This window comes from Symphalangus syndactylus, chromosome 20, assembly GCF_028878055.3.
Source record: "Symphalangus syndactylus isolate Jambi chromosome 20, NHGRI_mSymSyn1-v2.1_pri, whole genome shotgun sequence".
Taxonomy (NCBI): Eukaryota; Metazoa; Chordata; class Mammalia; order Primates; family Hylobatidae; genus Symphalangus; species Symphalangus syndactylus.
Window position 1 is genome coordinate 28,805 of NC_072442.2, and position 14,520 is coordinate 43,324.

A 14,520-nucleotide genomic window follows, 5' to 3' on the forward strand; every position below is an offset into this window, starting at 1 on the left:
TTAATTTGTTACAACAAACTGTAAGAAAAAGAAATTTCCCATTTTATATTACTCATGCTTGAGCACATACTAATTTACCAGGGCCTTTAACGAACGCAAATGAACAAGCTGACTTCCTAGTATCATCTGCCTTCATGGAAGCACAAGAACGTCATGCCCTGACTCATGTAAATGCAACGGAATTAAAAAATAAATTTGATATCACATGGAAAGAGGCAAAAAATATTGTACAACATTGTACTGAGTGTCAAGTCCTACACTTGGCCACTCAGGAGGCAGGAGTTAATCCCAGAGGTTTATGTCCTAATGCATTAGGGCAAATGGATGTCACACATGTACCTTCATTTGGAAAATTGTCATTTGTCCATGTGACAGTTGATACTTATTCACATTTCATATGGGCAACGTGCTAGACAGGAGAAAGTACTTCCCATGTTAAAAGACATTTATTATCTTCTTTTGCTGTCATGGGAGTTCCAGAAAAAAGTAAAACAGATAATGGGCCAGGATACTCTAGCAAAGCATTTCAAAAATTCTTAAATCAGTGGAAAATTACACATACAAGAGGAATCCCTTATAATTCCCAAGGACAGGCCATAATTGAAAGAAATAATAGAACACTCAAAGCTCAATGGGTTAAACAAAAAAAGGAAAAAGAGAGTAAGGAGTATAACACTCCCCAGATACAACTTAATCTAGCACTCTATACTTTAAAGTTTTTAAACGTATATAGAAATCAGACCACTACTTCTGCAGAGCAACATGTTACTGGTAGAAAGAACAGCCCACATGAGGAAAAACTGATTTGGTGAAAAGATCAAAAATAATACATGGGAAATAGGTAAGGTGATAACATGGGGAGAGGTTTTGCTTGTGTTTCACCAGGAGAAAATCAGCTTCCTGTTTGGATACCCACTAGACATTTGAAGTTCTACAATGAACCCATCAGAGATGCAAGGAAAAATGCCTCCGTGGAGACGGAAAACCCTCACTCGAGCACCATCAACTCACCAGGTGAACAAAATGGTGATATCAGAAGAAAAGATGAAGTTGCCATCCACAAAGAAAGCAGAGTTGCTGTCCTGGGCCCAGCTAAAGAAGCTGACACAGTTAGCTGAAAAAAGCCTGAAGAACACAAGGGTAACACAAACTCCAGAGAATATGCTGCTTGCAGCTTTAATGATTGTATCAATGGTGGTAAGTCTCCCTATGTCTGCAGGAGCAGCTGCAGCTAATTATACCTACTGGGCCTATGTGCCTTTCCCACCCTCAATTCAGGCAGCCACTTCGATGGATAATTCTATTGAAGTATATGTTAATAATAGTGCATGGGTACCAGGCCCCACAGATGACGGTGGCCTTGCCCAACCTGAAGAAGAAGGAATGATGATAAACATTTCCATTGGGTATCATTATCTTCCTATTTGCCTGGGGAAAGCACCAGAATGCTTAATGCCTGCAACCCAAAATTGGTTGGTAGAAGTACCTACTGTCAGTGCCATTAGTAGATTTACTTATCACATGGTAAGTGGAATGTCACTCAGGCCACAGATAAACAATTTACAGGACCCTTCTTATCAAAGATCATTACAATGTAGGCCTAAGGGGAAGCCTGGTCCCAAGGAAATCCCCAAAGAATCAAAAAGCCCAGAAGTCTTAGTTTGGGAAGAATGTGTGGCTGATACTGCAGTGGTACTACAAAACAATGAATTCGGAACTATTATAGACTGGGCCCCTCGAGGCCAATTATATCATAATTGTATGGGCCAGACTCAATCGTGTTCACAGGTCCCATCCATCTGGCCCATTAATCTGGCCTATGATCGTGATTTAACTGAAAGCCTGGACCAGGTTCATAGAAGGTTAGAATCACTCTATCCATGGAAATGTGGTGTGTAAAACCCCCTTATATGCTATTTGTAGGAATCATAGATCTTAAACCAGATTCCCAAACTATAACCTGTGAAAACTGTAGATTGTTTACTTTCATTCATTCAACTTTGGATTGGCAGCATCGTATTCTGCTAGTGAGGGCAAGAGAGGGCATGGGGATCCCTGTGTCCATGTACCGACTGTGGGAGGCTTCCTCATCCATCTATATTTTAACAGAAGTATTAAAAGGAGTTCTAACTAGATCCAAAAGATTCATTTTTACTTTGATTGCAGTGATTATTGGTCTTATTGCAGTCACAGCAACTGCTGTGACTGCTGGAATTGCTTTACACTCCTCTGTTCAAACTGCAGAATATGTGAATAATTGGCAAAAGAATTCCTCAAAATTGTGGAATTCTCAGACCCAAATAGATAAAAAATTGGCAAACCAAATTAATCATCTTAGACAAACTGTGATTTGGATGGGAGATAGGCTCATGAGCTCGGAATATCTTTTTCAGTTACAGTGTGACTGGAATACTCCAGATTTTAGTATGACATCTCGAGCTTATAATGAATCTGAACATCATTGGGACATGGTTAGATGCCATTTTCAAGGAAGAGAAGATAATCTTACTTTAGATATTTCAAAATTAAAAGAACAAATTTTTGAGGCATCAAAAGCCCAGCTAAATCTGGTGCCAGAAACTGAGGCAATGGTAAAAGCTGTTGATAGCCTCACAAATCTTAACCCTGCCACTTGGGTTAAAGCCATTGGAAGTTCCACTATTGCAAATTTTATATTAATCCTTGTATGTCTGTCCTCTCTATTGCTAGTCTACAGGTGCACCCAGCAGCTCCGGAGAGACAGTGACCAGCGAGAACGGACCATGATGACCATGGCGGTTTTGTCAAAAAGAAAAGGGGGATATGTAGGGAAAGGAAAGAGAGATCAGACTTTACTGTGTCTATGTAGAAAGGGAAGACATAAGAAACTCCATTTGACCTGTACCTTGAAAAATTGCTTTGCTGAGATGCTGTTAATTTGTCACTTTGCCCCAGCCACTTAGCCCCAACTTTGAGCTCACAAAAACATGTGTTGTTTGGAATCAAGGTTTAAGGGATCTAGGGCTGTGCAGGATGTGCCTTGCTAACAAAATGTTTACAAGCAGTATGCTTGGTAAAAGTCATTGCCATTCTCTAGTGTCAATAAACCAGGGGCACAATGCACTGTGAAAAGCCACAAGGACCTCTACCCTGGAAAGCTGGATATTGTCCAAGGTTTCTCCCCATGTGATTGTCTGAAATATGGCCTCATTGGATGAGAAAGACCTGACCATCCCCCAGCCCCACACCCATAAAAGGTCTGTGCTGAGGTGGATTAGTAAAAGAGGAAAGCCTCTTGCAGTTGAAATGGAGGAAGACCACTGTTTCCTGTCTGCCCTGGGAACTTAATATCTCGTTATAAAACCCGATTGTACATTGTTCAATTCTGAGATAGGAGGAAAACGGCCCTATGGCGGGAGGCGAGACATGTTGGCAGCAATGCTGCCTTGTTATTCTTTACTCCACTGAGATGTTTGGTTGGAGACAAACAAATCTGGCCTACGTGCACATTCAGGCATAGTACTTCCCCTTGAACTTAATTATGACATAGCTTCTTTTGCTCACATTTTTTTTGCTGAGCTTCTTCTTATTATCACCCTGTTCTCCTACCACATTCCTCTTGCCAAGATAATGAAAATAATAATCAATAAAAATTGAGGGAACCCAGAGACTGGTGCCAGTGCAGGTCCTTGTTATGCTGAGTGCCGGTCCCCTGGGCCCACTTTTCTTTCTCTATACTTTGTCTCTGTGTCTTATTTCTTTTCTCAGTCTCTCATCCCACCTGATGAGATAAACCCACAAGCGTAGAGGGGCAGGCCACCCCTTCAAATGTAAACTTATGTTTAGTTTAATATGGAGACACACAGTTCTACATAGAAAACTTTAAAATTAGGTGTGTATAGGTAGGTTAGATACACACATATATTCCTAGCATTGCTAATGAAGGACAAGATACAATGTACTCATTCAGCAGCCAGGTGTAAGTTTTCCTACCATTCTGAAAGGAATCAGGCTCTTTGAAGAAATGTCTGATACTAGAATTGGGACAGTAAATATAGGAGCCAGGATAATCTTGAAGTATCAGAAAGTAATTAAGTACTAAAAAAATTGAAATATATCAAAGAAAAATAAGAGCCAATAATAAAAGCTACCAATGGCCAACACAGGAATGAATTGTGCAACACAATGCTGCAGTGTTGAATAATAACTAAAGCTGAAAGTAATTATCTAGGTGTCTGTATTTGTATACATAGGTGATTAAGCAAATGGAGTTGCATAGAAATCTCCTTTGCAAAAGAATTCCAAATAATTGATGTAGACACTCAGCCATCAAGAAGGTGGAGCCAACGCCTCACTCCATAAGTGTGGGCTCTGCATAGTGACTTGCTCCAAAAGAACACATGCAGTATTGACAAGGAGAAAAAATAACTTCACAGTGGAGAAACCTGACAAACAGTAGCTCTGCCAAATGATCCAAGTGAACATCAAAGATGACAGTTCACCTTGAGAACATGAAGTGACAATGGGGGACATTCTACAAAATTCCTGACCAATCCTCCTCAGTACTATCAAGGTTATCAAGAGATGGAAAGCCTGACACACTGTCACAGCCAGGAAGAGCCTACGTGATGACTACATGTCATGCGGGGTCCTGGATGGGATCCTGGGTCAGAGTAAGACAGAACTAAGGGAGTCCAAATGAAATATGAACTTTAGTTAATAATAGCTTATCAGCCAGGTGCAGTGGCTCAAGCCTGTAATCCCAGCACTTTGGGAGGCCGAGGTGGGCGGATCACGAGGTCAGGAGATCGAGACCATCCTGGCTAACACAGTGAAACCCCGTCTCTACTAAAAATACAAAAAATTAGCCAGGCGAGGTGGCGGGCGCCTGTAGTCCCAGCTACGTGGGAGGCTGAGGCAAGAGAACGGCGTGAACCCCGGGAGGTGGAGCCTGCAGTGAGCCAAGATCGCGCCACTGAACTCCAGCCTGGGAGATAGAGCAAGACTCCATCTCAAAAAATAAAATAAAATAAAATAAAAAATAAAAAAATTAAAAAAAGCCTATCAGTATTGGTTCATTAACTGTGACAAATTATGTAAGATATTAATAAGCCATGTGAGACACACTGATAGAAGATGTTAATGAGAGGAAACTAGGTTGCGGCTACATGGCAAATCTCTGCTTTTTTTTTGGCAATTTCTGTGTAAGTAAAAAAAGATGTAAAATAAAACTTTATTTAAAACATTGTTATATTTTTTAATGCTTCCTTGTTTAATTATTTATGCTGTGAATTACTAGTAATTGACATTGTTAACTAATCCTGTTTTTTTAAGTAAGAGCATTATGGCACAAAAAATTAAACAGTGCAGACTGATACATAAATCGAAACAAATGTTCTTTACATGTTTTCTGTTACAGTAGTAACAGGTATGTGTAAGCTTCATTATCATATTTTTTCTTGTGCTGTGGTTGTGTCCTGGGTTCATTCTCTAAAATGCTGATCACCTTAGACCAGGAAAAAAATAAACTTACAGACTCTGTTTCAATTCATGGCTAAATATTTTCAAAACAGTGACTTTGTAAAAATACGTTCCAATGGCAAATTCATTCATTGTGATGAGATCACTTATTCCAAAGACTTCTTGTCTTTATTTTATTCCCATGCCTACCTTTTAGCCATAATACAACAGAATCAAATGTTGGCCGTTGGGAAAAAATATTCAAAGAAAGAAAGAATGTGAACAGAACTTACAACCATGAAGATTCAATGTTTTACCACAATGCTTTCTAAAACAGAAGAGTGTAAAAGGATATTCAAAGTTAATTTCCTCGGCGAGGCTTTGCAGAAAATGAGGAAACTAGAGAAACAAAAATGGCAGGACATTCTACGGGTGATTTTCGATGTTGCTATGTTTTATGGGAAAAAAATACTTTACCTTTTAAAGAATCACAAAGAATTATTGGGAACCCAAACTCTGGAATGTTTGCAAATTTAATTGAGCTCCTATGTAATTATGTCTATGTAGCTAGGCATGAAGTTGATGGTTTTTTAAAAATCTATGTCTTATTTGTGCAATGAACTACCCAATAAATAATTAATGCTCATAGGAAAACATGTTGGATTTGTGAAGGGAAAATAAATCTTGGGGACCCAAAATCACAAAGCTAAAAGGAAAAGTCAAGCTGGGAACTGCTTAGTGCAAATCTACCTCCCATTCTATCCAAAGTCACCCATCTGCTCACCAAGATAAATGCATATCTGATTGTCTCATTTGGAGAGGGTAATCGGCAACGCAAAATAATGAAACCATTTGTCCCTTACCTACCTATGACCTGGAAGCCCCATGTCTTGCCTTCTTTTCAAGTTGTCTCACCTTTCTGGACTGAACCAATGTACATCTTACACATATTGATTGATGTCTCATGTCTCTCTAAAGTGTATAAAGCCAAGCTGTGCCACGACCACCTTGGGCCCATGTTGTCAGGACCTCCTGAGGAGGCCTCATGGGCATGCATCCTCAAACTTGGCAAAATAAACTTTCTAAAAAATCTGAGAGCTGTCTCAGATTTTCAGGGTTCATACATGTAATGTAGGATGTCAATGTTTATAAAACAGACATTATTCTGTCTACTATTACAAACATGCTGCCAATTAACCTTAGGCTTTCTCAACAAAATGAAAAATGATGAGGTACAAACAGTATATGTAAACTTAAATAATGTTGCAAGTTTTAATATGCCTACTTTTCAATTTTTCAGTACTATTTTTACTACTTTAACACTGTAAGAAAAATGAGTAATTAAAACATGAATAAAAGTGTTTACAAGGGTTGCACGTGTTTCCTCCAGCCTCTGCCCATCCCCAGCTTTCATCCCAACGGTGCTGATGGTGACTCTAAGCATTTCTCCTTTCTCTATATCAAGATATCTCCCCAGAAACAAGCCCAAATCTTACCATATGTTCTGGCACGCTATGATGATGAGCAGTGGTGAGCAGCTGAAGCCTCAAGGAAGGGATGCTTTTGTAAAACAAGACTTGTAGAATATAACTTGTGAAAGTAAAGCCTATGGCAGAGTTCGTCCTCAGCACACGGGGAGCTGACAGGAAGCTTTTGCCTCACCTTCCTCAAAGGCCTGCAGCCACGTCTCCCCAGGTCAGTCTTAAGGACAATGAAACTCTGGTCTTCACTGTAGACACGCTACCACTGTAGACATGCTCCAAAGCCATGGTGACCCACCTTTGGGTGGGTCCTGAGGAGAACAAAGCTCTGGTTCTAATCCTAATCCTAACCCTGTCCCAAGACTTTGACCCTGAACCTAAACTCTGATCCCTACCCTGCTCCCTAATTCTCACCCTTACTTTGACCCTGACTTTGATCTTGACCCTGATCATGACCCCACCTCTAACCATACTTCCAGCCCTGACTCTGACCCAGATCCCAACCCTAACCCTAACCCTATTATTATCTTTATGATCTATCTCTAATCTTACCCTCTAGCTCTAAATAGCTGTACCCAACAGCACTTTTTAATTATTTAACTTCTTTTCCTTGAATTCTCTAAGGATATCCTAAAGGAGATGTCATTATGTATTTTGCATTCCCTCTAAGTGGTATGGCTTCAGATGTGAAGTTCTAATCCTTTGCAAGACATAAAAAGTTTGGAGGGTAATAGTACTGGGTTGTTAGGGATGCATGTTGGCATTCATGATAGTCATTGGTGCTGTTCTCCAAATATTTTCAGTTCATTTTTTATGAATGCATTCTGACTGTTCCATCCTACCTACTTAAATTTTTGCATGGCCACATGACTTTTTTGTTTGTTTGTTTGTTTTTTGCCAATGGAGGTGAGATGAAATAACATGTCACTTTTTCAGAAGAGATCTCCAAGAAACAGAGTTCTATTCTGCATGCTTTTTTCTCTTTTCTATAGCAATGGGGATCTTATTGATGGTCCCTCCTTCGGTCTGGATTCCTGTGTTAGGATGACACAGCACAGAGCTACCTCTCACCTGACCCATGATGAGATGTAAATAAATGACGAAGATTTTTGACCCACTGAAATTTGGAGGTTGTTTGTCACCACAGTTTAACCTAGCCCCCATTGACTGATGCAGGGCTGAAGAATGAGTCCAAACTGGATCTGGACAAGACATGTGAAGAGCACTCCAGGCTGAGTAAAATTCAAGTGTTGTCTGAAAGATAACAGTGAGCACAATATGTTATTGGGGTGGGTGTGGGATAAATAAGGTATATCAGGTGAGAATAATGAGAAACTCAACTTTAAAAGATGGTGCTGATTTGGACTATGGAGAGATCCAAATGCTCTGCTTAGCATTTGACATTGTGATGGATGAACCACTAATTAAGAGCCCAAAATGAAGGCTTGGGGTAAACATCTGAGGGTGTCTAATATCCCAACTTTTCATCCTAGAATGGGCAGAGTCCTTGACCCCCTTCTAGGGAGACTTCCAAAAGAAAAAAGACCTGCATTTCTTCAACAACGCACACTGAGAGACTTTCCTGCTCTTTTGACATGTGGCTAACACTCCTCACCTTTCATTCTGTCATCAGTGTTTCAGGGAAACACCTTTAACTCTCTATGATTTACAGGTTATTAAATGGCCCTTATAATTCCCTCCAGGGGTGGAAAACACTAATGATGATGGTGTCTGAGCTCACAGCAGCAAGCAGGCATGTGTGTTCAGCAGCCATGTGGCTCATTGCTAGGAGCTTACTAAATAAAATATTCTACAACATTGCTTAACACAAGGGGAGACGCTCCTGACTCAGAGGGTTTAATTGCTCACCTACTTCTTTTTCTGCCCTCTTGGGCTCCTAAAATGAAAAGAGCACTGGGGTGATAAATTGAGTCAAAGGGGTGCCAGCCGCATCAGAGCAAAATAGATTCCTAAAAAATCCCTGGCCTAAGATGACAGCCTTGGCTGGATACATTTGAATGTGCTGATAGTGGACATGGTAGAGTGAGGGTGGTTGAAATCTTCATATTAAAGAACTTCCACCCAGATTGCAAGAAAAGAGAGAGGAATGGAGATGGCAGCACGAGTTCCTACAATAAAAGCAGATGTTTTGAGATCAGTTATATTTGTTCTGAAAAAAATACAGAAACCAAAGTTTAGCCTGAGGCTACAATTAATTGGGCAACAAGCGAGAGGCACATATGGCATAGACAGATTTAAACATTTCTCCCTTATATTAATACAAGTACTAAAATTACAAATATATTGATTCCAAATAAAACAAATATTTAAAAAACATAAATATTTTAGCATGTTTATGGAATCTACAGTAGTTTTTGAAGGAGATCTCACAAACAGGTTTGGTTTTTGAAGATTAGAACTGATGGTCTAGAGAATTCATTTCATTCCAGAGAAAGAAAGAGATGAATTTCTTAGGTTCCTTCAGGAATGTGTCTAGCTTTGCCTAATCTTTGTTTGAACTATGGATGCAGCAGAAGAAAACATGAGGATTTCACAGATTTAAGGTGTGAATTGGCTACAAGAGGCAATTGGAAATTCTTTGTCATTGAAATGACAAAGGCTGCTGTGAAAAAAGCAGAGAAAGGGAATTTTTTTTAAAAAAAGCAAACAACAAAAACAAAAACCCCACAAAAAAGCAAACAACAAACAAACAAAAAACAGAGGAAGTATTCAAAACACACTGGGCTGTGACTGCTTCCAGGAATGGGCTACAAGAGGCAATTGGAAATTCTATTTGCTTTGCAACTGTGAGTTTTCCAGCCTGCTTCCTTTCTAAAGTATATTACTTTGTTTTTGGTTCATGAAGTTATCCATTTCTGTTTTCTGGAACAGCTATGTATTTTCTTTATCTATCATCTATCTATCCACCTGCCTATCATCTATCTATCTATCTATTTACTATCTATCTTTTCTACCTTTCGCTATCAAGACCTGGGGTCAAGCAGGATAGAATTCCAGTGTATGTTCACTCTACCATTTAAAAGAAGAGCTCTTGTAGGCGTTCTCCAACACATCATAAACCTGAGCTTTCTAAAACAGGGTGTGGCAAACTACCATGCATGGGCGATGTCTGACACAGTCTGCATTTGTAAGTAAAGATGTACTGGGACACAGTGTCATGCATGTGTTATATAATGTCTCTGGCTACTTTCATGGTATAATGGAATAGCTGAGTCATTGAGAGAGGGACCATATGGCTTGGAAAAAAATAATTAACATTTAGCCCTTCGCAGAAAATATTTGCTGACTCTTCTTTTAAAAGGTCTCTGTTTAGAATGCTAACTATTGCCTTCTGGATAGAATCACTACTCTTTACCACAATCAACACAGCTTCAACCCTGCTTCTATATCCAGCCTCATCTATTATTTCCGCTCCTTCTCCTGATTTTCCTTCTGGCCGTGCTGATGGATTGTCAGTTTCCCAGATGTGCGAGAATCTCTCCTCCCTTCTTGACATTCTCATGCTTTCCCTCTGCCTCTCAAGAACTTCCTGTCCCATCTCTCATGACAAATCTCTTCTTCATTCTTTAAGATGCAACCCCCTTTTCTCTTTCCTTAAAGAAGTCTGTCTGGCTCTATTTTGGGTGATGTGCTCCTTCTGCATCTCCCAGAGCCAGCCTGTGTGTGTCAGCTACAGCATTTATTTGCATCTCTGTGTCATATATCACCAAATCTGCCTAAGCTTGTGTGAGTCACTGCATGACAACTTCAGCCTCCACCAGCATTGTCCTCACTAACCACGAGGCTTAGACATTTGTCCAGTATGCTCAGGGTTGTGGGGTGGTAGCAGTAACCAGCTGATGAGCATCATTTCTTACATCAGAATCAAACCTGTAAATCTCTGCCATTCGTAAGTATTTGGAGTTTAAAATTGGCATAAAGATTTTCCTTAAAATAAGAACAAATGGCTTGAGTAGGCTTTTGGAATATATGATACTTCTGTTGGTTCATTTTGGTGTTCAGCATTCCCACATGAACCTAAACACGACTCTGCTCTTAGTAGCTGTGCGACCCTGGGAAAGTCACTCAATCACCCTCAGCTAAATTTTGTTGTGTGAGAAATGGGAAGAGAGTTGTGATTTTTATTTAGTGAGTAATAACAAACAAAAGGCATTTAGCTTCCTGGAACCTGGTATGTAGTAGATCCTCATGAAATACTAGCTCTGTTGATAAAACTAGACCGAAAAGACCTTTTGAAGTCAACAACAGTATCATGCAGTGAAGGATGAGATGAGAAGCTGCTGCTGCTGCTGCAGCCTGCAGCTCCTGGAGGCCCGTTTTGTCCATGATTTAGCAGGAATGCACTACCTTTACATGAGGAGACACTGCCCACAGGAACCAAGGCCATTCTTTGAAGACAAACATGTTTTAATAGACTTTGCATTATATAATAGTGTAATATAAATAATAATTTATTTACATTATTATGTTATGACTTTTGTACAGAGCTTTACACCTAGATATTCTGAAGTTGGTGGTCTGTGAGTGGCATCGAGTGATGACTGACACACTCTGACCTGGGGTAGAACAACACGTGTCCCTGCATTTGCTCAATTTCGGGGCATCACCACCTGCTTTCAAGAGTGTGTTTTCCTATCCTCCTGAGTTTTGCCCACTTAAGCAATGGTTTTGCTGTGATAAACAATTACACTATTTATCAAAATATTACTTTGGAGATTACTGGTTCACATAGTTAATTTTCAAGTTTTCTTAAAATATCAGGCCCTTAGCTAATGTCAGTGGCTCCAAGGATGAGAAGCTAAAAACACCTTTTTTTTTTTTTTTTTGGCCAAGACAAAAAAACAACACATTTCAAACTTTACTGTCTCATGCTAGTCCCTGGATAATTAGAAGTGAACACACTCCCCTCCCAGCCCAATCACAGCTAGTGAACAACCAAGATCTCCTGCAGGTGCCTTTGCCTTGGCTTTGTGAGCCTGGAGTTGCTGGCTGGCACTGGGCAGCAGACAGCAGAGCTGGTCCCATTTCTCCATGCTTTCCCCACTCTTTGGGGGACATGGGCACATTGAACAACCTGGGTCCTCACCTGGCGCTGACTGGGAAGCTATTTGATGTCCGGCTCAATGTGAACTTCTGATTTGAAAGGAGAGTATAGGTCACCCGGCCCCACTTACTCATTTTACCAAGAATGAAAATAAGGATGTATTCCAGACATGAGAGTACACATTGTAAGGCTGTGCAAGCTTGATGCACTTGTATCCACTCAGCACACACTTACTGAGTGCCAAGTGTCTCCAGCATGAAAGGTGCTCTAGTTCCTGGGGTTCAACCCTCCACAGAGGACAGCAGCACCTCAAGGGACAGAGGTGCAAAGAGCAATGTGGGGGCCCTTCTGCTGGAGAGGTGGCTAGGGAGGTCCTTAGAGGAAGTGACACCTGAGCTCTTCTCTGACGGGTGAAGCTGAATTACTTGAAGCTTACGGCAAAGAGGTGTCCAGGGAAGTGGAGCCTGTGAGCCAAAAGCATGAGCATAATGACTTGTCCAGAGAAGTGTAACAAGTTCCATATTGTTTTATGCCAAATCTGCACAAGAGTCACCAAAGGAAAGAGCAGGATCCTGGAGCCAGGGCCTTGGATTTCACCCGCTGGCAATGGGAATGTTCACTGGGAATTTTGGGGGGCAAAACATGAAAATGTTTCCTCTTAGCTCCAATTCTCTATCTCTCTGTCTCTTTCTGTCCCTCTCTCTCTCCCTTATATTTAATTTTTGTATTATCCTAAGAAAACACAGATGTCTCAGGCATGGGGTTTAGCAGCCTGCCTCTTTCTGGATGACCAGGGGAGCACTTTGGCCTCTGTGACCTTATTTACAATAATTCACGAATCTTGCAAAAAAAAAGTCATGGTAGCAGAGGTTAGAAAATCTCCTAGTGTTCCTTCTGACACTTTGAATTTATGATTAATATGTTTAATCTTCATCTTCTGAAAAGTCACCAGTTACACAGTGAGGACCATAAAGGGAGTCTGTTTCTGTGGTTTGTGGCTTCAACAGTCAGCAGTTCTGCAGCAACAGCATTGCATGTGGGTTTTAGGCTGACGATGCTCAACAGTGGACAATTCTCTTCACCTGCCTGGGCCCCACGGCCCGCCCTTCCATACAGTGCAGGGTCACAGCTGAGCTCTCCGAGACATCTCACAGGGCCTCGGCTTCTGAAGTATCAAGTGTCTTCTAGGTGAAGATTTGGTCTCATAGCCTTCGTGGCTTCTTCCAGGTAACCGTTGGTTTTATGACCTAACCCTGGTATATGTGTGACATATGTGTGAATGTGCTCCCTGTGGCAGAGCTGAGGAAGGACTCAGTCATCACAGATGCCAAAAGGCAAATGCAGTGTGCTTTTTTCCAACGCCTCCAGTCTTGTATTATTTTTACCCATCAGCCCATTTGAAAAAGAAAAAAAAAAGCCTCCTCTTAGAATTAAATCCCCTCTGGAGATAATGAGCATTTTTTAAATCTTTCATTTTTTTTTAGTCGCATTTGCTCCCACTTCCTGCCAGGATCCACTAGAGGGCAGAGACACCCGTGTGTATTAGTGTGGCACTTGCTGAGTCATAATAAAAACAGATACCCTGCCCTCCCGGAGCAGAACTCCAGTGCCGGGGCCAGCAGCAGCAAGTAAGAAAACCTTGGTTTCTGTATCTGCGTCAGCTACACAGTGCTTGCACACAGGAGGCATCAGCCAGTTTTCTCAGTTAAAGACACAGAAACAAAATGTGTCCTCACTACTTTTTGAATTTACCATGTTATCTAATGTTTTAACTTAATTGAGTGAATAAACTCCCTATGCATCTGGACACATGCATGGAAAATTCACAAACATTTCAAATCAAAACAGAGTATTTTGCAAAAAGAAAATTTCTTATATATGTGCATTTCACTTTTTTTTATCTTTTAGTGATTTTAATGTAATGAAATTGAAAACGCTGCGCTTCTAAAAGACTTTTTAAGGAGCACGGTATTTTTCCGTTAAAAAATTGGCAAATTATCTTCTACTATAGATAGAAGTTAATTGGCTGAGGGTAATAAACAGAAGATTAAAAAACAAACATTATCCCCTGATATTCTATCAAGGGCTACAGTGAATTACACACCCTGGCATGGGTTTGCACACCACGTGCTGGAAGCCAGCAGTCATGCAGGCCATGCTCTCCCACATTTGGAAAAGAAGCCCATGATTTGCAGATAACGTGACTGTATATTTAGAAAACCTCATCATCTCAGCCCAAAATCTCTTTAAGCTGATAAGCAACCTCACAAAGTCTCAGGACACAAAATCAATGTGCAAAAATCACAAGCATTCTTATACACAAATAACAGAAAAACAGAGAGCCAAATCATGAGTGAACAGTTCATGAGCAATTCACAATTGCTTCAAAGAGAATAAAATATCTAGGAATCCAACTTATAAGGGATGTGAAGGACCTCTTCAAGGAGAACTACAAACCACTGCTCAGCGAAATGAAAGAGGGTACAAACAAATGGAAGAACATTCCATGCTCATGGTTAGGAGGAATCAATATTG

At 40.5% G+C, this 14,520-nt stretch overlaps 1 protein-coding gene across 1 annotated transcript; it reads left to right on the forward strand.

Moving 5' to 3' along the window:
- Positions 1-936: 936 nt before the first annotated feature.
- Positions 937-2,766, forward strand: LOC134735313 (endogenous retrovirus group K member 104 Rec protein-like). Its single transcript, XM_063629779.1, has 2 exons — positions 937-1,197; positions 2,710-2,766. The coding sequence occupies exons 1-2, from the start codon at positions 937-939 to the stop codon at positions 2,764-2,766; spliced, it is 318 nt and encodes a 105-aa protein (XP_063485849.1).
- Positions 2,767-14,520: the final 11,754 nt, after the last annotated feature.

What these genes read in the sequence shown, in the direction of transcription:
- LOC134735313 (XM_063629779.1), top strand. Translation starts at nt 937, where the DNA reads ATGAACCCATCAGAGATGCAAGGAAAAATGCCTCCGTGGAGACGGAAA. An exon ending in TAATGATTGTATCAATGGTG is followed by an intron (nt 1,198 to 2,709) that starts GTAAGTCTCCCT and finishes CTCTATTGCTAG; the next exon opens with TCTACAGGTGCACCCAGCAG.